We start from the raw sequence: 27,840 nt of genomic DNA on the forward strand, positions 1-27,840 counted from the left end.
TAAATTTGTAAAATATATATATATATATATATATTTTTTTTTAGTTTTAGATATAAAAATTTTCAAGAAGAAATGGTGGGTTTGTTAGGTACATTTTGAAAAGGTATATTTTAATTTCCAATAAAAAGAGTTTAAAGTGTCAAATTCATTATTATTTTTGTATAACTATATGACAGTCATTTAATTTTGTTTGTTATATTCGCTTAATATCTCTAAAAAATTTGTCGTTTACAATAATTTTTCAATTAAAAAGATTGGTTTGAATTGAGTTATCGAAGCAACATCTAAACATCAATAGAAAGAAGACTAGCCTTCGACGTCTACGACCTCTCTTCTTAAAATTTAAAAAACTAAAAACAAAATTTTTAAAATTATTTTAATACAACAATGGTTGTAATAATTAATCGAAAAGAAATAGTAGAACAGTTTTGAATGATTCTTCAACTTGAGGGAGGGAAATAGGAATTTCAGCTCACTTTTTTGGCAGTAAATATGGAAAAAAATAAATTACTCAAGTTTGTAATTAATTTAATTTAAGTTCTTAAAAAACCACATTGAATGTGGGGAATGGGAAAGAAAAACTGTTCATCAAAAGGCAATTAACAATTGTTAAGAATTAGATTAAGAACACTTAACACACTTTCAAAAATATCATTAAGAAAAGGAAAACGAAGTTGTTAGGAAAGAATCTGTAAATATCTTCGTTTGGAAGAAAATTTAAAATCCAACTTTCCCATTAATTATAAAATTAAATATACATAAAAAAAAAAAAAATCAATAGTTTTGAGGCCCATCACAACTGTCGCCATTGTAGCGATCAATTTCTTTTCATTTAAACCGTCTATGAAACTGCAGGAATTTTTGTGCTTTTCTATATTTCTAGCTATTGATGTTGTGATGAGCAGTGAAATAAGATGAAGAATCTCATGCGTTACAAGATCCCAAGAGCCTTAATCCGTTGATTTCGATTAATTTTAATTCCAAATTATCTTGACACTGAAGTTTGAAGCAAGCAGAAGCAGTACAGGATTTTGATTCTTCTGATATTCTTCCATTTTGGGGGTTTCTTTGCCACATTTTTTCTATTGAATTTTTCGCGACCCAGTTTCGTGAGTCTTGATGGTTCAGAGTTCGTCGGCAATTTCGCAAATTTGAAATGGGGTCGCTCTTGATTCTGACGTTCGTGTTTGGCTTTGTTTTTGGGGTTGTGGCAATCGTTGCGGTGGAGGCTTTTGGAATCTTCATCATTTTGAACAAGTTCAGTAAGAGGTCTCAAAAGGATTTAGCTAAAGCCAATGCCAAGTTAGAGCAATCCGAGCTAGATCCTCTTCAATCCCTTGAATTCCTTTCGAACAAACAGGTATTTAATGGTGCTTCTAATCTTGGAGATATGTATTTGTAATTATCAATTCAGGTTTTCTGTACTCTTGTTTCGTTTAGGAATTTAAACGTGTGAAAAATGACTGAAATATTATATAGTTGTGTTACTAATAAATGTGTTTGTAGTGGTTGTTGAGTTTACTAAATTGACTAATAATTCGGGATTTTGGTGCTTGGAGTTTAGCTTCTTGAATTTTACTTGCATACGTTCTGTTTGTATTAACTTTGCACTGAGGTTGCTTCATAATTGGAAGATCTATTGGAATAAGTTTGGTTTTCTTGTTAGCTTGAACTCTGGTATGAGAAGATTGTTTCCAGGTCTTGATCCGCTGCAATTGTGGCATAATGGTTCAATTTGTACTAATTTAGAAGAGGAAGATGTAGGTTTCAACTATTTTAATTTGTTTTTTCTTGTGTAGCCTTAGTACAAGATGTACTGTTTCAACTTATGTGATTCTTTGCATGGCCAAGTAAGCTTGTATGGGAAATGTGCTCTTTATTCCTCAGGGTTCTGTTTGGATATTAGAATCAAATGTGTTAGAAGATATCATAGAGAAAGGACCTAAAGAGCAAAAGAAAAGGAGGGATTTCTTGGAGGTAACTCCCGTAAAAAAGTACGCAAGAATCAAGGACCATACATTAATGATAACGGAACTAGATGGTAACAAGAGAACAACAATTCAATTAAATGGCTGCACCGTTGAATCTGTTTCAGCAACAGACTTGCCTTCCAGAAAATGGTAGCTTCTTTCATATTTCTCTTGTTTTCTTGTTTTTATAAGATTTAAATCACATGGAACTGATACAAAAACTTGATTCTGAGGGACTTTGAGTATTTTGGTTGAATGCTTGTAATATGCCCACGACACATGATACTCATGGATATATTTGCAAGGTTTTATCACTCAATCAGAACACTCAAGAATACAATGATATGCTTCTTTCATTCTAATTGCTTGTCCTTAAGATGCTGAATTCAATTCTAATAACTTCAACCCTGGTTACTGGCCCGTATTCTCTCAATAACTTTTGTTTTCCATGATTAATCAAACTAGTTAAATCTTGAAATGAATTTGAGCTGGTTAGTGCTTATATCCCCAGAAGAAATTAAGTTACACTATTTCCTGAATTCCATCTGATAAGAAATGGTTGTAATTGTGGTAGCTTATGGCTATGCATACAAGTAAATTAGTAGTGTGTACTGCTATGGGACCTAGAGCTTTTCAAAAGCTAGTCCTATCATCACCCTCTTGTATTAAATGCTAGATTTTTTAATTATCTCGCTGTTTTTTTGTTTTTTGTTGCATATTGATTCCTATAAATCGACTCTACATGATATATCTATTATCATGTTGATATTCTTTATGTATGGAAACTGCAAAATATTTGTTGTCATCTTGAAGGAAAATATTTGAGTTATATGATGAGAAATCAAGTTTTGCCTTTTATTCTTCTTCTGAGACTTCATCTTTTTAACTTGAATATTGGTATTTCAGGGTGAAAAGGTTCCCGTTAATATTGGAAAATAGAACCTCTGTAATTTATAATGAAAGTAAAAGAATTTTCATTTTTCTTGAGACTTCCTGGGAGAAGGAATCGTGGTGCAAAGCCCTTCGCTTAGCCTCATGTGTTGACAAAGAAAAACTGCAGTCGGTTTCTAAATTGCAGAAAGAGTTCCATAGTTATATTTCTTCATTAAGTACTGGGTATCCTTCATTTATGAAACCCTCGTCAGGGCACCATACTGAAGCAATAGATAAGGAGATCAAGCCTAATGTTCATCCTTCAAAGGTTCGCCAATTTTTCAAAAAGCTGGCAAAAAAGACTTCCAAGGCTGCTTCAGATTACATAGCAAATCCTTCTTCTTTGCGTGAAGAAAAAAAATTTAGCGAGAGGTTTCATCCAAGTCCAGATTTTATTTCATCAGCAGGCTTAGTAAAGGGAATTCCAAAGGCGCAGAGTACTAAAAGTTTCTTTGAGGAAGATATGGGAGCACCGTCAACCTTGACTCATTCAATTAGCCAAAGTCATGCCTCCGTTATATCTGATGCAGACACTGATGACAGATTCTGGACTGATGAAGGAACGCTTTGTTGGAATTTGTTGATGTCGAGATTCTTTTTTGATGCCACTAGCAATGAAGGGCTAATGAAATCTTTACATGATCGAATTCAGGTTCATTTCTTTCCCCAAGAGATCCTTTTTCTTTTTTGGCATGTTGAATCAATTTAAGTAGTGTCAGAGGCATGCATGTAGATGATTTTTGTTAATTTCCTTTCTAATACTCCTCTCATTATTTTCTTCCATTGTTTTATAAATGTTAGGAATTTTAATTCATAAATACAATATAATTTGTTACCGGGAAAGTCTCAACTGGGAAAAGGAGGAACACATATTTGTTCACCCAATAATGGTGTCAACTGCAAAACTTGTAGACGTTTTTGGTTGTATCAAGTCATTTATGGTTGGTTGATTAGGATAACATCCTTCTGGACTGTCATTTTTTGGAATAAACGTTGTTACTGTTCTAGTTCATGCCAGGGTCATGTTACTTTTTTTTTTTTTCCATGGCAGAGGATGTTGTCCAAGATGAGGACTCCAAGTTACATTGGTGAAATTATCTGTACTAAAGTTGATCCTGGAAACCTCCCGCCCAATATTAATATTATGAGGGTTCTTCCCTTTGAATTGAATGAAGTATGGGCCTTGGAGGTCGATTTTGAATACTCTGGAGGGTTTGCCTTAGACATTGAAACTAGAATTGAAGTTCATGAATTAGATCTTCAAAAAAACGCAGAAAACTCAAAATCTGATTCAAGCGATGTTGGGGAGGTTTCTTCATTTCTAGAAGATTATCTTGGAAAGCAGCTCAGTACCTCTGAAGGAACAGATCAGAGCGATGAAGGTGACTGACTAACCAAGATTTCTTTCGCTAATGTTTCTGCTTATACTGTATTGCCTGCACAAAGTCTAGATGGTATAAGATTTACCTCAAAGTGTTGGAACTCCAAACAATTCTGGTATTTCTTTCTTTATTGAATTTACTTTCTATCAATCACAAGAATGTAGGAATGACAATCTAGGGTTACAAGAACAATTCAATTCTTCTCTCAACCAGAAGAATTCTGAATGAACTAACAACTACACAAAACAGAACATGTTTTCCCACCAAAAGACAACTGTCTTTTAAACAGAATTCTCACTCAAGGACAGCTGTCACTCCACTAACTTTCCCACCACTAACCTATTTAAATCTCACGTGCTAAAATTCTTTTTCATTCTACTTCTTCCTTCTACTGTACACATGTTTAATAAGAGGTCTAACAATACCCCTCCCTTTTAAATTCACCTTGTCCTCAAGGTGAAAAGCTGGATACTTAATCTGCATTTCATCATAAGATTCCCAAGAAGCTTCATGCTTAGGAAGTCCTTTCCAGCACACTAAGACTTCCCATTGCCCAGCCACTGTCTCACGATAATCAACAGCTTCTTCCGGATCCGATTTCCACACATAATTCTCATCAACAAATTGTATAGTTGGTTGAGATCCCTCATGATGTCCCACCATTTTCCTCAACTGTGAAACATGAAATACGGGATGAATCTTTGAACTTTCTGGCAGCTGTAATCGATAAGCCACTGGCCCAATCCTTTCAACAATTTTATATGGACCAAAGAAACGTGGGGCAAGTTTTTCATTTCTTCTACTGCGCACTGACAGTTGGCGATAAGGACGAATACGTAAGAACACATATTCTCCCACAGAATATTCCACAGCTCTTCTCTTCTGATCTGCATACCGTTTCATTTGTTCTTGAGCCAATAGTAAATGCTCCCGCAAAGACACCAAAACAAGATCTCTTTCTTGCAACATTTCTTCAACCGTGGAATTCTTAGACAATGTACTACCATAGGACAAAAGCGTAGGAGGCTGCCTACCATACACTACCTGAAATGGAGTCATTCCAATAGAACGCTGAAAGGTAGTGTTATACCAATATTCTGTCCACGGCAGCCATTTTGACCAATCTTTAGGTTTTTCATTACAGAAGCACCTCAAATAGGTTTCCACTCCCCTGTTGACAACCTCAGTTTGGCCATCCGATTGAGGATGATAAGCGGTGCTCTTGTTCAATTTTGTGCCTGATAAACGAAACATTTCAGACCAAAATTGACTCAGAAAAATCTTGTCTCTATCCGAAACAATGGATAATGGAAATCCATGCAACCTCACTATTTCTTTCACAAATAACTCAGCCACTGATTTAGCAGTATACGGATGTTTCAGGGGCAGAAAATGTCCATACTTACTTAGTCTGTCTACCACAACCAGAACTACTTCAAATCCACTTGATTTTGGTAGGCCTTCTACAAAATCCATTGAAATGTCACTCCAAACAGCTTGAGGAATTTCCAATGGAACTAATAAACCAGCTGGTGACAGAGACAAAGACTTACTCCTTTGACATGTTAAACACTCTTCACAGTGTTTTTTAATATCAGCCTTCATTCCCTCCCAAAACAATTCAGCTGCTGCCCTTTTATAAGTTCTTAAGAAACCAGAGTGACCCCCAACTACAGAATTATGAAAAGTATCAAGAATTACTGGTATTAATGAAGATTGTTTTAGAATTACCAGACGGTTCTTATACAACAGCAACCCTCTCCGCATTGAGTAATTGCTTTCAGACAGTTCCTCCCCTTGCTCTAACTGTTTTATAATCTTCTCATATTTTGGATCTTGATACACCTCCTTTTTTATCACCTCCAAGTCAACAGTGATTGGAATCGATAATCCAAACAGTTGCACCCCATCTGGTTTTCTGGATAAGGCATCGGCTGCACCATTGTCAACTCCGGGTTTGTAAACTACTTCAAAGGAATAGCCTAATAGCTTAGCTATCCATTTTTGGTACTGTGGCTGAATGATCCTCTGATCCAGTAAAAACTTAAGTGCTTTCTGATCTGTTTTTACCTTAAATTTCCCTATCAGCAAATAGGGCCGCCACCTCTGAACCGCCAACACAACAGCCATGAGTTCCCTTTCATACACTGGCCGAGCTCGGTCCCTTAATGCTAAAGTGTGACTGTAAAATGCAATTGGCCTTCCATCTTGGACCAGGACAGCTCCAACTCCATAACCCGAAGCATCAGCTTCTATTTCGAATTGCTTAGAAAAGTCAGGTAGAGCTAATACCGGCAGCTTAATCATTGCTGATTTTAGCCGTTCGAAAGCTAACATGGCTTCCTCATTCCAATGAAATCCTCCCTTCTTTAACTGTTGAGTTAATGGAGCAGCAATAGTTCCATAATGTTGCACAAAGCGTCGGTAATATCTAGTTAGTCCCAAAAACCCTCGAATCTCCTTAACATTTGTAGGTTGTGGCCAATTAGAAATAGATCTAATCTTCTCAGGATCCACAGCTACCCCTTCCCCTGAAATCACATGGCCCAAATATTCAATTTTTTTCTGTGCAAAGTGACACTTCTTCTGGTTAGCATATAACTCATTCTGCCTTAGAAGTGACAGCACCTTTTTCATGTGTAATTCGTGTTCTTCCTCACTTCTACTATAGACTAATATGTCATCAAAGAAAACCAACACAAACTTCCTGAGAAATGGCTTGAATATATTATTCATTAATGCTTGAAAAGTGGCTGGAGCATTGGTCAGCCCGAAGGGCATTACTAAGAATTCATAATGGCCTTCATGTGTTCGGAAAGCCGTTTTCTCAACATCCTCATCGACCATCCTGATTTGATGGTAACCTGACTTCAAATCAATCTTAGAAAACAAGGTTGCCCCACATAGTTCATCAAATAACTCTTCCACCACCGGAATGGGAAACTTATCTGGAATGGTGGCATTATTGACAGCTCTATAATCCACACAAAATCGCCAGCTGCCATCTTTTTTTTTAACCAGTAATACAGGACTTGAATATGGACTAGTACTCGGCCTTATTACCCCTGAATTCAGCATTTCTCTAACTAGTTTCTCCATCTCCTCTTTTTGGTGAAAACCATATCGATATGGTCGCACATTAATTGGATTAGTTCCCTCCTTCAAATGGATGTGATGTTCTATTTCCCTTCGAGGTGGCAACTTCTCTGGCCAATCAAAAACATCTGAAAATTGTTCGATGACTGAACTGATGGGTCCTTCGCTCACAGCCTTGCTCACAGCTTCTGTACTGAACAAACTGTGTTCATTCTCCTCTAAAGTCTTTACTTGCAATGATCTACATTCAATCAAATATCCAGTGTCTTTATCTTCCCAGTTTTTTATCAATTTTTTTAGACTAATCCTTGCCTTCGTTAGACTAGGGTCTCCTTTGATTTTGACCTCTTTCCCATCAGCTATAAAGGTCATTGATAGATTTTTCCAATCTACTGTGGTTACTCCCAAGGAATATAACCATTGCATTCCCAAGATAACGTCAACTCCACCAAGCTCCAATGGAAGGAAGTCCTCTACTATTTTCCAACCCCCCATCTGCACCTCCAATTTTTCACAAACTCCCTTACCCTGTACAGCAGCCCCAGATCCTAAGATCACACCGTAATGAGATGTTTCTTTAATGGGCAGGGATAATTTCTTCACTAATTTTTCTGACACAAAATTATGTGTCGCACCACAATCAATCAAAACTACCACTTCTTCACCACATAATTTGCCTCTTACTTTCATAGTACCCGGATCGTTTAAGCCTACTACTGAGTTGATTGATAACTCAACCACAGTAGTGACATCTTCCTTGAGCTCTATACAACTCAATTCCTTCCTTTCATTTTCTTCTTCAACAATTTCATATTCATCTCTATCATCCGTCACCACAAACATCCTCAGCTCCCTTTGTTCTCTTAATCTACATTTATGATCAGCAGAGTATTTTTCATTACAACGAAAACATAATCCTTTCTCTTTTCTGGCCTGAAATTCAGCATCAGGTAATCTTTTATAAGTCCCTTCCCTTCGATTTTCATTCGGAACAGAACTTCTCAGGGTAATAGTTCGAATGGGGAAGACAGTGTTATTCTTATTATCCCCTGCTATAGCTCCAGTAGATGTCTTTCCCACAGCATTATTATTTGCTGTTAACCTTCCCCCTGAATAACCACTCATTTTAGCTTCAATTCTTGCTATTTCTCTGTTTTCAACCATCTGTGCTGCTTCCATCATTTCTGCCAAACTTTTCGGTCGACAAAAAAAAACTTCAGATCTCACCCACGGTAATAACCCATTCATAAATGTGTCTAAAATTACTCGTTCGGGTAAATCATTCACCGGAGCTACCATTTTGTCAAACAAGTTGATATACTCCTCCACCGTACCCTCCTGTTTAATTCTCAAAAACTGCCCAGAGAGTGTTCCATCCTTGTTAGATCGAAAACGAATTAACAATCTCTCCTTCATATTCGACCAATTAGTGAACTTATCTCTCTCTTCTTGTGAACGAAACCAGTTTAATGCCGGACCATCAAAACTAATTGTAGATACTAACATTTTCTCAGAATCAGTTAGCTTATGAATTTGAAAATACCTCTCTGCTCTGAAAAGCCAAGAGTCCGGATCTTCTCCCGTAAAAACCGGCATCTCAATCTTCTTAAATTTGTTTCGATCAGCCGCGCCGTCGTCACCGTCGATCCTTCGATCGTTTCTGTCTGCTCCGAAATTTCGGCCCGAGTCAATCGCTTTACTGGATGATGCGTCGTCTTCCTTTCCTTTCATCTTCTCAAACTCTTTCGCGGCGGATTCCGTCTCCAAACGGCTCATCGTCGATCTCTCTTTCGTATTGGACTCAACAATCGTAAACAACAATTGCTGTTGCTTTTCCGACTGCAACCTCATTAATTCCAGACTTTTCGCAATTTCGCTCAAGCTCATTTCGATCGCCGGCACCTTGCTCAATTCCTTCTTCATACCGGCAATTTCTTGATCTATGCATTCCAATCGCTCCTCAATCCGCGTCTGTACCATATTCCTTCTGTTTTTCGGATCTTTGGCTCTGATACCAAAATGTTGGAACTCCAAACAATTCTGGTATTTCTTTCTTTATTGAATTTACTTTCTATCAATCACAAGAATGTAGGAATGACAATCTAGGGTTACAAGAACAATTCAATTCTTCTCTCAACCAGAAGAATTCTGAATGAACTAACAACTACACAAAACAGAACATGTTTTCCCACCAAAAGACAACTGTCTTTTAAACAGAATTCTCACTCAAGGACAGCTGTCACTCCACTAACTTTCCCACCACTAACCTATTTAAATCTCACGTGCTAAAATTCTTTTTCATTCTACTTCTTCCTTCTACTGTACACATGTTTAATAAGAGGTCTAACACAAAGCTAAATGAATATAACGATATTGTCCGAAGTGGAAAAAAGGTTGTCTTCGTACATCTGTACATATCTGCAAGTTAAATTGTATATTTGGAACTATTGAGCTTTTAAAATTTCTACGCTGTCTATGAGGCGTTATTGAAATGGATATAGTTATAATCAAATGAGTGACGTTGATAAAGGTACCAGTTAGATAAGAGATAGAAGTATTTGGGAGTTTTCCCTATGATCTGTTAATACACTGTTTGCCAAGTCTTATTTGCTTTTCTTTAATTGGAAATTTGGAAATATGCAGCGAGAATTCTGATTTTAGCTTCTTATATTCTCATCATGAAAATGCTAGACAAATATTTTTACTAAGTAGTTCAAAATTCGATGCAATGTTCGGTTGCAGGTGGGCCAGGAAACATTAAGAACCCTGCGTCCTCGTCCTCGTCCTCTAGTGGATCCAGGTGGAAATCTCTAATGAATTCCATTGCTAAACAGGTTTCTCAGGTTTGTTGAATTTCTGCGCTTGAGAGTTAAGTAGAAGTGTATCTTGAAACTAAAAAAGCCATTGTTAGATGTCTAGTACTTCTCTCATTTCGTTCATGAAATTATAGGTGCCGATCTCCTTGGTAATAAAGATTGGATCTCTTCGGGGGACACTTCGGTTACATATAAAGCCGCCTCCTTCTGATCAACTATGGTACAGTTTTACATCCATGCCTTATTTGGAGTTGCGCTTGGCTTCATCTTTCGGTGACCATAAGATAACTAGTGCGCATGTTGCTCAGTTTTTGAACAATCGAATTAAGGTATGGAGATGTGTTTAATAATTCATAACATGTTTGCTTTTCGTTTAAATATATATATATACATTGTTTATGTTAAATGATTAAGATATTATTTGTTCATTCTCGTTTTATTTTTCACTTAGAAAATGTTGGTTCAGGTAAATGTTTGAATGAAAGTATCAAGATATTTTTGTTTTTGTATGAAAAAGGAGGAAGATTATCTTGGAAATTTATAACTTAGTAACTGAAAAGTTGAACTCATGTTTGATGATATCTTTTCTACATCACATATTTTAGCAATGTTGCTGTCCAACTGCTGATACTGCCATTGTTATCAAATATACAGGCAGTGATAAGGGATACTTTAGTGCTCCCCAACAGTGAAAGTATTTACATCCCATTTATGATGGCAGAGAAGGATGACTGGGTTCCAAGGGATATTGCACCATTTATGTGGCTTAACCAAGGAGCTTCTGACAATAAAGCTTCATGTGAAAATCAAAGCTCCCATCCTGTTGAGGCCAAAAATAGATCTGAAGCCGCTAAAACCACCTCCACGGACCAACAGGGCATTGAGCACAAAAGACCTAAGAACGTTGAATCTTCTCAACCACACTCTGACTTGTCCAATGCATCAAAGCCTTCATCAAGTACTACTAATCCAGCTCGAGCTACAAAAAAGACATTGGACGAAAATGAAATGAAAATCCCTTTATTAGAAAATGACCAAGCAGTTGAAAATTTCCAGCAACGTAGTAGAGAGTATGCCCAAGAAAATCATTCACCATCTAGGTCTATAAGCAGCTTATCATCTGGGCAGGAAAATTATAACGCTGAAGAAGATGAAAAGCCAAAAAGAATAGGAAGAAGAGCTAGAATGTTAGAGATAGGGAAGAAGATGGGGGAGAAACTAGAAGAAAAGAGACGTAACATTGAAGAAAAGAGTAGGAATATTGTTGAGAAAATGCGAGGACCATAGGCATAAATATTACGAAACATCGATATTTGAAGATGGGCAATAGAAAATGTGAATGTGATTCAGAGTGCAAATGACGTTTCGTCTCTTTCAAACCCACAAATACTGAAGCAACTGGAGTACAAATTTTGCAATCATTTTTTTCTTTCTCAATACTAGAGTTTGATTCAGGTGGAGCTGAGGCAATTCAAATTGTATTGGTCCAGTCTTGAGTATAGGAAATCCTAGATGTGATTTTTGTTTTTACGAGTTAGATCGACATTTTTCTCTGTATAGATACATTACAGCCTAGTCCTCATTAGCCATAAGGTAAATCGAATAACTGGAGTTTATCAACACGTAAAGTAATTTCTCTGTATTCATTAAGATATATACACACTGTTCGAATACTAACGAACATACCTTCACAACTAGGTATGCACTAATTTCACGAAGATGTTTCAAAATCTTCTTGGAATGTTAATTTAATATTGAGATTGTTACAGCTATGGTTGTACTATTTACTCTTTGTTTTGACGAACCTTCAGTTTCCTAGAAACTAGGATCATATGAAAATCCTCAGTTTCTTAACTACTTGAAAATTCTGAGCAATCTTTAGGCAAGAGCCGACACATTGTATAAATATCGAAGCTTTTCGAAGCTGCCACTGTTTGAACTTATTTGTTCCCTTCATTTCCTAGCCACCCCTTGTCATTTTCCACCAATTCACAAAGTTTTTTGAAGATTAGCACGTTTTACTGGTAAATATCAAAGGACCAAAAATGGAGTTCTTCAATTATGATATGGATAGGGCCATTGATTCAAAGCTGGCTGCATCCTGGTTGTTTGACCAAACCTTTATCATCAATCAAACTTCTCACTTTAGCTGCTTCTTTCCACTTACCCATAGATGTATATAAATTAGCCATCAAAACATGATTTACTGGGTTTCTAGGATTTGAACTTAATAGACATCTATTTGCAACTTCTCCAAGTTCAACGTCACAATAAGTTCTGCAAGCACTGAGGAAAGGAGCCCAAGCTTGAGATTGAAATTGGGTAGGCATCTCTTGAATTGTATTCAAAGCTAATTCTAGATGACCAGCTCGGCTTAGAATATCTACCAAACAAGTGTAATGTACCATGTTAGGTACTATTCCATAATCCAACTGCATGTTCTTGAAATGCTCTAGTCCATCTTCCACTAGACCTGAATGACTGCAAGCCAATAAAATGCTTGCATAAACAGAACCATCCGGTTTTATTCCTGATCTTTGCATCTCGTGAAACAGATTCATTGTCTTTTCCCCCATCCCATGCATGGCGTAACCGTTCATCATGGAACTCCAAGCTGCCAAGTCTCTATGTATCATACTACTAAAAACTTTTTCTGCCTTCTCAAAGCTTCCAAATTTGCAATACAAATGTATCAACGAGGTCGAAACTTGATAATCGGATGCTAAACCGTCCTGCTGTATGAATGCCTCAATCTCCCTAAGCATGCTCAATGATCCTAAATCAGCACAAGCAGAGATAGCAGTAGCTAGCATTGCTCCATTTGGTCTAACATTATTTTGTGTTGCCATTGTAAATAGACTTAATGCTTCTCTGGGATACCCAGCATTGGCATATCCACTTATCATTGATGTCCATGAATAGATGCTTTTTTCAGATAACAAATCAAATACTGCTCGAGCAGACAAGAGGTCTCCACATTTTGAATACATGCTAATGAGCAAACAACCAATAGGATCCTCGTACTTGAGGGCAGTTTTCAAGAGGAGGGAATGAAGTGAAGAACCTAAAGACAAATTTCCTAGTTGTATACAAGAGGAGATTATGTCTACAAAAACAAATTTATCCAATACAACATTATTTTGCCTCATTTGACTAAAGGTTTCGAATACTTTGGCAACAGCCCCAGCTTTCAAGTAACCACCAAGCATTATTGTCCAAGAAATTACTGTCTTCTCGCTGATGGCATAAAAAACAGAGCAAGCAGAATCAATTTGACCGAAGTTAACATACATTTGCACAAGAGAATTTTGAACAGGCGTATCATCATGAAATTGAAACTTGGTCATGAAACCGTGCAGCAAACGCCCCTGAAAAAGAGATCCATGAGTTGGGTCAGCAAAACCTGACAATAAGCTTACAAAAGTTGAGGAATTTGGCTCAAATCCACCCCCCAACATCTCTCTGAATAGCTTTAAAGCTTCATTAACCCGAAAACCACGAGAATAAGCGGCAATCATAGAATTCCAAAAAATGACACTTCTAGTAGACGTTTCGTCGAACACTTGGCGTGAAGCACGCAAGTCAGAAATTTTGGAGTACATGTCGACAAGCGAGGTTTGAACAAATACGTCTGATTCAAACCCTACATGGATGAGGTGGGCGTGGAGCATTGTGCCATAACCGATCGAAGCAAGATTGGCGCAAGCCTTGAGGAGGAGAGGAAAGGTGAAATTGTTGCCATGGATTCCAGACTGGCGCATAAACGAGTAGGTTTCAAGAGTTTGGGCGAAGAACCCGCCATTGACAGAGCTTCTAATCGTCAAGTTCCATAGATAAAGAGGCTTCTTGGTAATCAAGGTGGAAGATGAAGAGAACCTATGAATCTGCATTTGTTTATCTATTAATTTCACCGCTCTTCCATTGCATTGGGAAAGAACCGACAGACGATCGTGTAACAATAACTTTTTTTTCAATCTACATTGGGTTAAGAACATCGCTTTAATTTCAAAACAATTTTATCTTATTTTAATTTAGTTAAAGTTTCAAATTTTGATTTTTTATTAAATATTCTTTTAATTCAATTTGGTTTGTTGGATGATTTTTCAAATTTAAATTCAAAGAGATTTTCTAAAATAACAAAATAAATTAAAATATTTAATAACTATAACGAAATTTTTGAATTTTAATAAAAACATATAAACTTATATCATTGATCAAATGTTTGATTTTATCAATTAATTAATTTAAAAATAATATTTTCAAGTATAAAGTGAATCAAAATATTTAATTTTCTAAAATTTTAGAATAGAAGAAAGAAACTAAATTTATATTTAATAAAAACAAGAAATTATTTTAAATAGCAAAATATATAAATGACAAAATATAAATCTTCTTGCCATTTTTGAATAAATGTGTCATTTCGTTAAGACAAGATTAAATATGTCATCTCGTTAAGAAAAGATTAAAAACGATGAAAAATATTAAACCTTAGATTAGTAATTTTACGAGGTTTTTTACAAAATAAAAAATTGATAACTTATTTTCCGTAAAATTCATTACATTTTTCCTATAAAGCGTAAAATTCATTACATTTGTTAAATATTTTATTCGTTCATTTATTTATTTGACAAATTTTCTTATTTTATTTTGTACTTTTAATGGTAACCCAAACCTTTATTTAATTTTAGGCGCGACGTTTTATCCATATATTTTGTGAACTCCGACGAGAGGCGAGAATCTCGACTCCTCAAATTTCACGGGAGCAGTCGGACAGCCAATTGCCACACCGCCCATGGTGGCGACGTTTGTTCCTTTTTGCTCGAACTTCACCCTAAAACTCTGCCATTCTAATCCCCCTTTGATCCTCGCACCCCTACGCAAAAATCAAAGAGGCGCGAAGTTGAAATGTTGCGGTGTTGCGAGGCCTCAAATTCTGCCTTCTGCATTCGGTGAAGACGATGGCCTTCGAGTCTTTGTGCTCTCCGATCTGCATACGGATTACGACGAAAATATGAACTGGATTCACTCCTTGTCATCGGACAAATATAGAGACGATGTTCTAATTGTTGCCGGAGATGTAGCCGAGACCATAAGTAATTTTGTTTCAACAATGGCTACGTTGAAGGATAGATTTGAGCGCGTCTTCTTTGTGCCTGGGAATCACGATTTGTGGTGCCGTCGGGAGGGAGACAATTATGTAAGTTGTCGGAGGTTAGGTTTCGTGCTGTAAACTCCCTCGTAATTTCTTAGTTTTTATATTTTTAGGCTGACGTACAAGTTTTGAAGCATCTATACATTTTGATTTTGAGTAGATTTTCCTTCTTAGCTATTTCATTACACGCTTTTTTCTCCTCAGCTCGATTCTCTTGAGAAGATGAGTAAACTTCTTGATGCGTGTATAGATCTTGGAGTTGATACCAATCCGGCAATCTTGAACGGATTGGGAATAGTTCCGTTATTCTCTTGGTATCACGAGGTGAGTGATTGACTGTTACTTTCTCTTTGTAGCTTTCAGTTATAGTGATATTGATGCTTATCCTTGTGCGTTATTTGATGTTTTTGCTTCAGAGCTTTGACAGAGAAATGGACTTACAGGGCATCCGCATTCCATCTCTGGAGATGGTGATTCACTTTCTTTTCCCTAGTAAGAGTCTTTAGAGCTAGTTTTAATGTTGGGTTTTTTCTGTATCTATAACGCTTTTGGTATAGTTTCATGTTAATCTTTTCATTTATTGTTCATGGTTCTTGCAATGGTCTCATTGTAGTTTTGTTTTCTTTTGAAATTGCATATAGAAAATGGAAATAGAATTAGTTCTTCATATCATGGATAATCGTGGCCAATATCTTTCGATATTCCAGAGCTTAATTTGTTTGCCTTGTGCCTCCATCCCCTTTAATTTTTGCATTTTGAATGTCTTTTTTGGTTCGTTTGATTTGGGCTGTATCTTTTCAACTTTTCTGTTGTATTTATTTCAAGATTCGTGTTTCTTTGATTTCTCATGGAATGTTACCTTGAGCAATGATCAAAACTTGTTTTGATGGAATAAGGAGTTTTCTTTCTTGTAGAGTTGAGCTTTGAAATTTCATTGTTTTATACCTATGGTGAAATATTAATTGTATACTATAGCTTGCTAGCAACTTCCATTTCGTTTCTCATTATATTCTCTGCTGTGATAAAATTTTATTGAGTGAACAATTCTCCCAGTTAGTTACTTTATTGTAGATGTTCACGCATGGTAATTATATTATTTGTGCTTGAAGAAGGCTCGAGATTATTGTTGTGTCTTCGTACTGTTTTTTTAAACCTTTTAATTGATGACTAGTCACATCGTAGATGTTTGAGACTCTTAGACTTTGATACTGATTCAAGTAACGCTGTGACTATTGGTGAAGGGGCTGTTCTCTGGTTCTTTAGTAATGATTTTCATTTTCTTACACGTAATTTTATTTTGGTTATTTTTGCAACTTCATTTTCTTATCTGAGTCCGGTAATGTGAAAATTGAAAACTCGTGGAATTGGACCAATTGGTTTTAAAATGGCTGATGGCAGGTGTGTAAAGACTTCCATGCATGTAAATGGCCTGGAGATCTTTCAAATGAAGGTGCTTCACTAGCATTGTTCTTTGATGCAATGAATGAAAAGAATAATATAATCATTGAGAAGATTCGAAGAACCTGCAGTCAGATAATTACATTTTCTCACTTTGTTCCCAGGTCAGTAAAAATACGTGCGCAAACACCCAACTCATTAATTGTGTTTCACAAACTGATTCTCGTATCGCGGTCAGAAGATTTGATGCATCTTTTATATCTTGTTCAATTCTGATTGTTTATGTCAATAGTTAGTATTCAATTTGCATGTCGTATGCTGTTGCCTTGAAGAAAATGCAATTATTTATTGAGGTACTTGGTCCACACCTTATTGTTGCATATAAAGTAGCAACAAGTGTGAAGATTCATTTATGGCACTTAGATTCTTAAATGAAGTTGGATTCTCTGGAACCCAATCAAACACTGACTCAAACCAGAGGGCAAGTTTGGATTACCTTTTTTTTTTAGATTTTTGATAGCTTCTCTCTGTTTGTCATTTTTGTTAATGGAACGATGTGCTTTGCTTGGTGTGTTCATAGGCTAGAGCTATGTCCAGAAAAGAGGATGCTCTTCTACCCAAAACTCCCTAAAATCATTGGCTCAGATTATCTCGAGGATCGTATAAGATCAATACATGGGAGTAAAGAAACAACATCAGCATGTCATGTGTTTGGTCATACCCATTTCTGCTGGGATTTAGTACTTGATGGCATCAGGTGATGTTAATCATTTCACTACACTAGCAAAATGCAAAATTTTTCCTTGGCTTTTGAGTTCAAATTTTAGAGAATGAAAAGGAGTAGAAGACAATGAATTCTTTTCATTCTGTGACCCTTTTTATAAGCATGAACTTGTGCTTATATGTCCGATCATAAGAAGATTGCTGAGATGCTTTATTTTCAGGTATGTCCAGGCACCATTGGCTTATCCCAGAGAACGCAAGAGAAGGATGAATGGCGGCGAAAATTGGCTTCCTTTTTGCATTTATTCCAACGAAAGGTTCGCTCATAAACTCACTCCTTGTTACTGGTCCGATTATTATGCAGCCAATCCAAGATCACCACACGACACTCAGCTTGCTCCCTGGGTTGCCAAATTCTATAAAAGGAATTGAAAGAACAGTTCAGGTTCCATCCTATTTTTGTATTACTTTTTATGCGCTCGTTTTTTTAGTATACGTACTGTCATAAGGATGTTGTCCTTTTGTGTTGGTCTCATTTTCTCCTCGTTTATCTTTTTTTCCTATTCACTGTAATATATACTAGACTGCAATTAATTTTTCATAGAGATGACTATAATTTAGTGTATGATTTGTGTTAATAGTACTAAGGACCAAAATGAATGTAGAGAGCAAAGACAAAAGATTGAAGGACCATTTTTGGTTTGTCTTGAAATTACAGGAATGAGATAAACAACTGACGAGGACGAGAAGGATATGCATTAAGGGAAAAACTTTGGACCTATTCCTGGTATCTCCATAACCTAATCCAAACTCTTTCTTGTCTATGCTTTGAAATTTATTGAATACTCCGTTTGAACATGTCATCGTATTTGGATTTATATAAAATATAGGGGGTAACACCTAAGATCAAACCTTGACCTTATCACAAATGGATTTAAGAAGGAAAAGAGAAGAAAACATCCCCTTAGAATTTAAGAAAAAGAAAAAGATGTAAGCTGTATGACATTTATTACCTTCATGAACATAAACACCACAAATAAACCCCAAACGGAGACAACAAACAACCCTTGGCCAATAAAAGGCTTCGAGTCTTTTTCAAAGAGAAAAAAAAAACCCTACAACATATAGAGCAGAAAAACAGTCTCACATCCAAAACACACATTCGAATATGTTTTTACAAATTAAAAAGAAAAAAAACCAAAAACAAAAACTTAGTAATCCTCTGGAGCCAAGGGCTGGTGAGTATGTAGAGGAGGTTCAACCGGAATGACCAAGTACTCATATACAAGGGCCGCAAGCCCACCTCCCAGTAATGGGCCGATCCAATAGATCCAATGATTGTCCCATCTCCAGCCCACTAAAGACGGCCCAAATGCCCTTGCTGGGTTCATGCAGGCCCCATCGAAGGCCCCACCCACCAGAATATTGGCCCCGACTATTAACCCGATTGCCAGTGGTGCTATTGTTCCCAAGCTGCCCCTCTTCGGGTCTATTGCTGTTGCGTATACTGTGTAGACCAAAGCAAATGTAAGGATTATCTCTAGTAGGAACCCGTGCAATTCTGATACGCCTGATGAAACAAAGAAACCCATAGGCCTCTGAAATTTGACAAAAAAAAAAAAAAAAAAAAAACAAAAATAATCATAATGATGATAAAATAAACGAACAAAGTAAAAGAGATCAAAGGAAAGTAAAAACTAGGGATGGCTAGTGGTAGGTCGTCGGCTCAATTTTTGGGTCTATCTTGAGAACCTCTACTAGAAACAATAATCTAAAAGGGTCGTGAAACATGGCATAAGAGTCGAAGCCCCATTTGGTAGTATTCAACTCAAATTTGGAAACAAAAAAATTCTACAAAATGGAAGCCTCTTAGTTTTTGAAAATTAAGCACATTTTCCTCAAAGTGTCTCTCTCTGGTTTCACCATCTAAGTTTTGTGAAGTCTTTTGTTCTTTTTTATTTTTTAACCTTTTATCTGTATTCTTAAATCTTCATATAATTGTGAGAAGAAAAAAAAAATAAAAATCAAAGGCAACATCTTTTAAAGCAGAAGTTATATGTGCGTGTTTTTCTTTTACCATGCCACCCGTTGCAAGTCTCAAGAGAAGTGAAGCGATAATGGCACCCAAAATCTGTGCAACCCAATAGAAGAATGCACGGATAAGAGAGATCCTCCCTCCAATAAGGGCCCCAAACGTTACTGCAGGATTCACATGCCCACCCGATATGTTGATGCTCGCTGCCACCGCCGAGAACAGTGCAAACGCGTGTGCTATCGCTATCACTACTAAATCCGACGCAGCTCTCCCTGTGTCGGCCCCCTTTCTACCATATCCGTGACCATAACCGTGACCTCCTCGGCCGTAACTTCCATGGCCGTAACTTCCATAATCCGCTGGCCTGAAAATTTTATCTGCCAAAAAAAAAATCCAAGAAACCAATAATCTATCCATTGATCTTGCATGCATGTACTTGAAAATGTTATGGATACTAATTGGGTGCTTGCTTTTACTTTAAATGATAAAAAATTTAAAAGAAAATCCTTTCGAATACAATATTGAGTTTTTTAATAAAATCAAGTTTTGGCGGTTGCATGCTTGAAGAAAAATCATTTGTCAAATCGTTGTTGATTTCTTCAAATTAGTTTATTATTTAATTCTGTATTTTCAAATGCAATTCTTTTTCATAGCATTACTCCCAAGCATGTCTTAAATCAAGTTTGTCGTATTTAAATTTAAGGTCATCATCCAAAACATGATCTTAATCATATTTAAATAGCTAATCATACCAAGAGCGAGAACGGAGCCTTCGCCAGCGAAGACGAAGATGAAAGTGGAAATGAACTCAGCCAAGGTGGCACGAATGGAGTCGGGGTGGGTGGCCTCATCGGCCCGTCCAAAAGCGTATCGTCTCGGCGGCATAACGGCGGTGAAAAACAGAATCACCAAAACTCAAAACACTTCCTCCCGAAGCAGAGCGTTTGGTTAAGTCTCCTTTCCTTTCTTGGTTGTCGAAAGACCTGAAAGTGGAAAATTATGGTATGTGAGAGCTTGAAATTGCAAATCTGCATGTAGGATTGTGGGATTTTTAAAACGAGGGGGAAAATGAGGGATTGAGAGAAGGATGACAGGTGGAAATAGGTGGTGGTTTTGGGGTGACACGTAATGATATGTGTAAGCTCTTCAATTTCGATTCCAAACACAAAATCACACTCTCTTATCTTTTCCCTTGCTTTGGATTTGTTTGGACGTTTTGGAGCTGTTCCGTTTCGGACGATATATAGATATACATCCCGAAGTTATCCTGCCTTTGATGCATTTCCCCATTTCCTTTCCTTCCTTTCGTCTTACCTGTTTTGGATGTTGGCCCATTTGCCTGATCCATTTATGCAATACACTAATAAGGCCCAAGGCCCATTTCCTATTTCAATCTTTCTTTTTTTAGAATCTAATTTGATGATATAACAGAATTAATGTTAGGTCACGTGGGATGAAAATATTATTAAAATATTGTATGAATGAAAGTGATAAGAAAACGATAGGAAAAAGTGCATAATAATAGATCATAAAACTGTTTAAAATATTTACGAAATATAACAAAAGTTTATCTGATTATGTTTCGTAGACATTTTTGTTCACATTATCATATTTGATAATTTTTCATTATAAAAAAGTGAACGTAAGGTTTTTTCTTCGTTTAATTGTGACCATCAAAACGATATCCATGATAAACTTCAGCTTTTAGAATTTTATATGTAACATGACTACTACTAATATACCTGTGTTATTGTTAATACTAAAGTGAGATCAGTTTAACAATAATTGATACGATCTTTCATTCTAGATGTGGAAGATTTGATCCCTCATCTTTATGTTATAAAAAAGTTAAATAAAAACGCAAACAATTCTAATAAAAAATTTATGAAATTTAAATCATATAAAATACTTAATCGTGAAATTTTTGTTAGGATTGATTTTACAATTTTCAACATGGTTATACTTGCTTAATATTTTATTTGCTTACTTAAAGTATGTGACACGATATTACGTGGATTGTGCTTATTGTGGACTTCAAAGCATTCCTCTTATTTGAACTTTGAATTCAGTCTTCATCTATTTACGAGATTTCAACTTTCTTAGATAAAGAGAATCAAAGAATAAAGATTCCGTAAAAGTCATCCACCTATAGTCTAAGAAAAGAGTCAGCGATTCAACAATAAAAAATACTTTTTGAAGGTAAAAAAATTATTACTATTAGAATGTGTTGAGGGAGGAAAAAAGTTATTACCATAAAAAATGATTTTATAACATTTTTAAAATTATAATAATTTTAATGTCACAATGATATATGTTTGGGGGGAAAGAATTTCAAAAAATTCTCAAGTTCAAGTAATTTTGACGATGTTAGAAGTTGAGGGTAAAAGTTGTCTAAGCGGAATGGACAATAGCATTTTTTTAGGTTAATTTTGAGGAAAATTACTAAATTAGAATAAGAAAAGAGAAAAAGGAAAAACCCTACGCGGGTTCGGCTTCTTCCACTTATCGTCGACCCCTCTCTCATCCTTCTCGGTTTTTCTCCCACGTCGGCGATCGCAGCAAACCCACGAGCAGCGGTGACAGGCACATAAACCGGCAAGCCTTCGTCGCGCACCACACCCACTGTGTTTGCTTATCTCTCTGTTTCTCTCCGTCACTCTCAACATCTTCCCCTACTGCCCATTTTTCCAGCTTCGCCAGCGTAGCCACCGTTCTCTTCGCTCATCAGCAAACCAACATCTTTGTGTACCTCGCCGGAAACGTCTCCGTGAGCCACCACTCTTCGCGGGAGTCTTGGTTGTGCTTAAGATTTTGTTACTTATTGGTTTTTCGAGAGTTTTTAAGGCGATCTATTTAAAGATTCTTTTGGCGAGTAGTATCAGCTCTGATGGAAGCAGCAGGCATGCCTGCTGTGGAAGAGAAGGTAGATGAAATCGAACCTTCAACAATGAATAACGATGAGTCGGTGGAAGAAGATGAAGGAGAGGAGGACCTTTCATGGTCATCAGACTCTGAGATTGGAGATGCATTGGACTGGTTGGATGCGAAGGAAGATCGAGAAACAGTAGATGGGGCTTTTTCACTCAATGCTAGGCGTCCTAATGCCCATGGTGGGCTTTATTCTCGTCATAATTCCTCAACCCTTCAACCTCTCTCAAATCGGAACCAAAAGTTTACCAATCACATTAGAGCTTCACCTCTTGCGGTATATCATTCTTAACTTATTTTCTGATTTCCTACTGCTGGTGGTGTTTACCATTGTGCCAGTAATATAAGTTTCATCCCATATAATTTAGTGACACCTTAATTGTTTATCCTGATTGTTAATGTAGGAATGGGAAGGGAGGTTTAACGTGGGAATGTCAAATTCTGTTACCACTGCCATTCGTGACAGTGTCAAGGAAATGGCTATAGGAAAGACGAAAACTACAGAGAAAGCTGATCGTGCAACTGTTGAACAGGTTGGTGGCTATAACATTTAATTGGTTTTCTCTTAAAACAATCCATTCCCTTGTGTATTAGAAGTACTTATGTCTACGAATGCACGATTGTTGTAGGCAATTGATCCTAGAACTCGAATGGTTTTATTCAAGATGCTCAACCGAGGTGTATTTCACGACATTAATGGCTGCATTTCTACTGGAAAAGAAGTATGTATTATGTAATTTATTTGGTAATTGAAGTATGAAAATCTTTTTATAATTTTCCGCTTCTGTCTAGTAGGTTATTTTGAGTTGTATTTATTCATTTGTCTTTCTCTGTCTTTCATCAACAGGCTAATGTCTATCACGCAACGAAATCTGATGGTCAAGAATTCGCTATCAAAATCTACAAAACTTCAGTTTTGGTGTTTAAGTATGTCTTAAGGCTATTTAATTTGATTTTTTGTTCGTTGCTTTGGTTTCATTCAAAAGTTTTACCAACTATGTTCAGCAATGATGATAAAAGAGCTAAGAGGGCATCACCTTGTCATTTTGAACTCATCTTTGCATCAGTGTCTAAGCTTATTTTATTATGCCGGTCAATTTCAGGGACAGGGATCGCTATGTCCAAGGCGACTACCGTTTCAGACACGGATATTGCAGGCATAATCCCAGGAAAATGGTCAAGACATGGGCTGAGAAGGAAATGAGGAATTTGATGAGGTAAGAGAGACCTCCATTGGGCTCAATTTTCTGATGTACAACATGGGACCAACATTTTAAGATTAAAATATTTTATGATTTTTTTAAAACAAACATGTTAATTATGTTTTATCTTTTTAATAAGAAACAAATTTCATTGATGTGTTAAGTATGAATTTTTTTTTATTATAATTGTTATAGTTATTTAGGCTCCATTGATAATAATTTTGTTTTTTATTTTTTGGTTGTTTTGTTTTTGACGTTCATGCTTGTTCCTCCCAAGTGTTATGGTTTTCAAAAATCTTAATGAAACACTAGAATTCTCAAAATTTTGAAACGAAAACGAGTTTGTGAAAACTATTTTCTTTCCTCTCCAAAACTTGACATGGTTTTGGAAAATATGAGTAATAATTGGATAATAAAAAATGTAAACACACGATACATAAGCAGTGCTTGCAAACTTAAATTTTAAATTAAATATGTATTAATTGGTTAAATCAATTGAGTTGCGTGCAAATTTTACACTCATGGTAATTTTTTATGCAATCTTTTGTATCATATATCTGTTACCTTGGATTTTCAGGTTAAAAGCTGCTGGAATTAGATGTCCTACCCCTCTTCTCTTGAGAATGCATGTGCTGGTCATGGAGTTCATTGGTACGTATGTCCCTTCCCTGAGCTTATGTTCCTGAATAATCAATAATTTTCAATGTCAGATGTTCACTTCATTTTTGGTTCATTCTGTTACTAGGTTTGAACATACAAATGTTCTTGATGTTAGTGTACTTTTTCTTATTTTTATTTTTATTGTGTTTGAGCAAAGGAACGGCTTTTCTTTTATGACAAGATCCACTTTGTAAAGAGAACAAACCGTTTTGCATTGAGAGATGCATGAACCAACCAGTACCAAAAACTAAAAAGTAAAAACTTCTGCACTATTATTAAATTGATAATCCAGCAAAAGAAGAATAAGTGGCTTGTATTCTCTGTATGACTCTGGCAATGGATATTTAGCTTGGATAGATGACATGGGAGATTTCTTGTTTGTGGATCACTAGTATTTAGATGTTTAACATGTCCAAATCATCCTAATTTTGTGTTGAGTACTTTCACCTAGCGAACTAACACAGTATGACTGGCTTCTGTTCTTGAGTTGCATCTTGAATTGAAGATGTCATTGATTTTTCCTTATTGAGATGAGAGATCTAACTTTCATTCACAAAATATGGATAGGGGTACACAAGTTTACCACTGATTCAAGAGGGCGATAATCTCCTTGTTGTGATATATCAACCACACGCTAATACACAAATGAAACCTCAAAAGTACACACAAAGTAGATATCAAAACAACATAAGTAGAACAGTATCCCCCTAAGGTGGCTAATACACAAAAGGAACCTCAAATATTACTAGTTCTACGGGTTTTTTTTTGTTTTATGTCCGTGAGTTTTTAGATTAGCTTACCCATACCTTGACTAATCTCACGAGACAAACCACCTGGCTCTAGAACATTTTGGTGTCAAATAAACTTATAGGAAATTAATTCCTAGGCAGGTTGCCACAATGAATGGAACCTATGACCCCTTAGTTAGTTATTGAGGCTATGTTTCCTTTTTTAACACTAGGTCAATCCATGGTGGTTCAGTTCTACGGCTCTTAACATATGTCTTCACTATCGGTGGCCTAACATTGACCTTTTCCTCTTATGTAGGCAAGACAGGTTGGGCTGCACCTCGTCTGAAGGATGCTGCCTTGTCATTGAACAGGCTACGTGAAAGTTATTTGGAGGTATGTTTGTGTGTGCGGTTGTTATCACCAAAGTTCAGACACCTACATTATTCTGTTTCCACCATAATTGTTCTAAAACCAAAGTTAATCATAGAGAATGTCAAGTGCTGGAGTTGTTGAGTCCTCTCTAGTGATATTGAATTAGCTATGTACATAATTAATGTTAAAAAGGAAAGTTAGTGCATGCACTTTAGCCCCTAACTAATACAGCAACATGACGAGGCTGATTAATGCTGGAGTTTTTAAAATTCAATATTTCATTCAAGGCAAACATTTGCTTGCATGGCTTCAATGTGGTAATTTTCTTTTCATTTTTTCAGATAATTATTACAATGCGGACCCTCTACCAGAAGTGCAAGTTAGTCCATGGAGATCTTAGTGAATATAACATACTTTATTTTGAGGTGAGTGACTTCAGATGTTGTCGACTTGACAAAATGGCATTATGGAAAGACTAATGCAAGTTTTGCTCTTGCATGACAGGGTCACCTTTATATTATAGATGTTTCTCAAGCAGTTGATCTCGACCATCCTCATGCCCTCGATTTCCTCCGTGAAGATTGTCTTCATGTTTCTGTAAGTCTTTGGACGTCGTTTGTTTGCGAGTAATTATAAAATGGTTAAATTCACTTTTGTCATATACGTACATGCCTTTAATGATTCAAAATCAATTTTGATGGCTTGAAAATTACATTTGAAGTGTGAAATCAAAGCATCTTCGAAATCAAGCATTAAATTGATGATCTGTGTTTTTAGTGATTTTCAACATGACAAATTTGCATGCCTTTATTGATTCAATATCAATTTTGATGGCACAAAAATCACATCTTGAAGTGTGAAATCAAACATTAAATTGATTTTGAACGATCCATATGTTTCATATTCAACAGGACAAGAGTGTTTTTAACCCTTTCAAAATCATTCTCAAACATGCTCAGGGTCTATTCTGCTACTTCTTTTCTTAACTTCATGTAATTTGATCATTTGGTGAAGTGACTTTGAGAGGATACTTTGTACTGACAAACAGGATTTCTTCAAAAAACATGGTGTAGCGGTAATGACAATACGAGAACTGTTTGATTTTATAGTTGATCCATGCCTCACTGATGAGACAATCGATAATTATCTAGAAGAGGTTTGTTATTGAAGAATTTTCTTTTAATTAATATTATTAAATTTAGAAAATATCTGTTTTTTACTATGTTTTCTTCTAATTGCCAGATCCAAGAGAAAATCTCGGCTAGAGGTGATATATCCGTGGAGGATGAAATTGCAGATTCTGTATTTGTCCAGGTAACTTAACATTTTCAGCTATCAACAATGTGTACGTTCAATTTCCGATGGATCGTTCTTGGATTATTGAAAGATATTTTTTAATCGATTTTCCCCATTTCCAGTCATATATTCCGAAGACACTGGATAGTGTCAAACATGCTGAGGAGGATGTAATACGTTTAACAAGTGGTCAGGACACTGAAGATATGTATTATAAGACCATTACAGGCTTAAAACAGGCCCTTCCAATAGCTCAACCTACGTCAGATCAAAAAGATGAGGAAGAACACAATACAGACGTGATTGGACCATCCGAAAATACAACCAGTTTGTCGAACTCTTGCGAGAAAGAGACCGAATCAACATCAGAGGAAGATGAAGAGAGCTCGAATGAGTCAGAAGGAGAACTGGGTTCTTCAACCGAGATTACGCAGACGCCAGTTGACAGAAAAACTGCGAGAAAAGAGAACAAAAAGAAGGTGAAGGAAGAGAAGAGAGAGGCTCGCAAGAACAAGATCCCAAAGGCTGTAAAGAAACGAAAGAAGAAGTTGGCAAAGTCCCATAAGTAAGGGTGAAAATTGGATTCATTAGGGCAGTTTTGAAGAGTGACAGTTACTATTAAGAACTGGATGATGTAAATTTTTTTTGTTTATTGTTAATTTATCTTCCGTTTTTCATTTGATTTAACAAAGGGTACAAATGAAAAATGGAGATAATACGATTTTGTTTTCTGATTTATGAGAATTAGGATTTATAGTTTCAAACTGGGTAAAACATATTGTACTTTCTCATGTTTGCTACATGAAAGAATGGTGAAAGTGGTTTATAAAGTAAAAAGTAATTTTTACTATTGTGGTATATTCTTATTATTCTTCTAAATAAAAACCCCTTTGTAGGATCAATACTAATTACATTCAAAGAAACCAATTGGTGAAACAAGAGTTACAAGGTGTGCAACTGTAACGGGATTTAAAATCCAAAAGCATAACAAGCTACATGGTATGTGACCAATCTCCTCATCGATATCAACTATATTCTTAATCATTTGTTAATTAAGTTTATCTCCTTCCATAAGTCGGACTTGAAACAAATAGAACCTCAAAAGGATGCTAAAAAAAACTATTATATTAAAATTGATTGATTAAA

The 27,840-nt window shown here is 36.1% G+C and overlaps 5 protein-coding genes across 7 annotated transcripts; 3 read left to right on the forward strand and 2 right to left on the reverse strand.

Annotated features, from left to right (window-relative positions):
* Positions 1 to 784: 784 nt before the first annotated feature.
* LOC103482740 (uncharacterized) lies at positions 785 to 11,965 on the forward strand. Its single transcript, XM_008439037.3, has 7 exons — positions 785 to 1,360; positions 1,888 to 2,120; positions 2,877 to 3,555; positions 3,955 to 4,285; positions 10,124 to 10,224; positions 10,332 to 10,526; positions 10,852 to 11,965. Exons 1-7 carry the CDS (start codon positions 1,157 to 1,159, stop codon positions 11,482 to 11,484), a joined length of 2,376 nt encoding a protein of 791 aa, XP_008437259.2. The 5' UTR covers positions 785 to 1,156; the 3' UTR covers positions 11,485 to 11,965.
* Positions 11,966 to 12,281: 316 nt separating this feature from the next.
* On the reverse strand, positions 12,282 to 14,087 carry LOC103488899 (pentatricopeptide repeat-containing protein At5g16860-like). The gene has a single exon (XM_008447831.2). The coding sequence runs from the start codon at positions 14,085 to 14,087 to the stop codon at positions 12,282 to 12,284; it is 1,806 nt and encodes a 601-aa protein (XP_008446053.2).
* A 786-nt stretch (positions 14,088 to 14,873) lies between these two features.
* Positions 14,874 to 20,898, forward strand: LOC103482705 (uncharacterized). Of its 3 annotated transcripts, none has more exons than XR_536504.3 (8): positions 14,874 to 15,394; positions 15,554 to 15,673; positions 15,766 to 15,819; positions 16,748 to 16,911; positions 17,328 to 17,504; positions 17,692 to 17,915; positions 18,189 to 18,257; positions 20,248 to 20,898. XR_536504.3 is itself a non-coding variant. In XM_008438989.3 (6 exons), exons 1-6 carry the CDS (start codon positions 14,990 to 14,992, stop codon positions 17,900 to 17,902), a joined length of 1,131 nt encoding a protein of 376 aa, XP_008437211.2. In that variant the 5' UTR covers positions 14,875 to 14,989; the 3' UTR covers positions 17,903 to 18,095. The 3 variants fall into 3 exon arrangements, 1 of the variants encoding a protein (XP_008437211.2); XR_007815974.1 differs by having other exon boundaries at positions 20,209 to 20,349; XM_008438989.3 differs by lacking the exons at positions 18,189 to 18,257; positions 20,248 to 20,898 and having other exon boundaries at positions 14,875 to 15,394; positions 17,692 to 18,095.
* On the reverse strand, positions 18,421 to 20,413 carry TIP3-1 (aquaporin TIP3-1). The gene is given in 3 exon segments (NM_001393789.1): positions 18,421 to 19,068; positions 19,548 to 19,882; positions 20,258 to 20,413. Coding segments are annotated over 3 exon segments (855 nt in total). The 5' UTR covers positions 20,391 to 20,413; the 3' UTR covers positions 18,421 to 18,681.
* A 971-nt stretch (positions 20,899 to 21,869) lies between the features above and the next one.
* Positions 21,870 to 27,552, forward strand: LOC103482696 (uncharacterized). Its single transcript, XM_008438976.3, has 12 exons — positions 21,870 to 22,710; positions 22,838 to 22,966; positions 23,063 to 23,155; positions 23,281 to 23,360; positions 23,537 to 23,650; positions 24,213 to 24,286; positions 25,343 to 25,419; positions 25,740 to 25,823; positions 25,903 to 25,995; positions 26,447 to 26,554; positions 26,641 to 26,712; positions 26,817 to 27,552. The coding sequence occupies exons 1-12, from the start codon at positions 22,393 to 22,395 to the stop codon at positions 27,261 to 27,263; spliced, it is 1,689 nt and encodes a 562-aa protein (XP_008437198.2). The 5' UTR covers positions 21,870 to 22,392; the 3' UTR covers positions 27,264 to 27,552.
* The last annotated feature ends 288 nt before the right edge of the window (positions 27,553 to 27,840 follow it).

This window comes from Cucumis melo, chromosome 12, assembly GCF_025177605.1.
Source record: "Cucumis melo cultivar AY chromosome 12, USDA_Cmelo_AY_1.0, whole genome shotgun sequence".
Lineage (NCBI taxonomy): Eukaryota > Viridiplantae > Streptophyta > Magnoliopsida > Cucurbitales > Cucurbitaceae > Cucumis > Cucumis melo.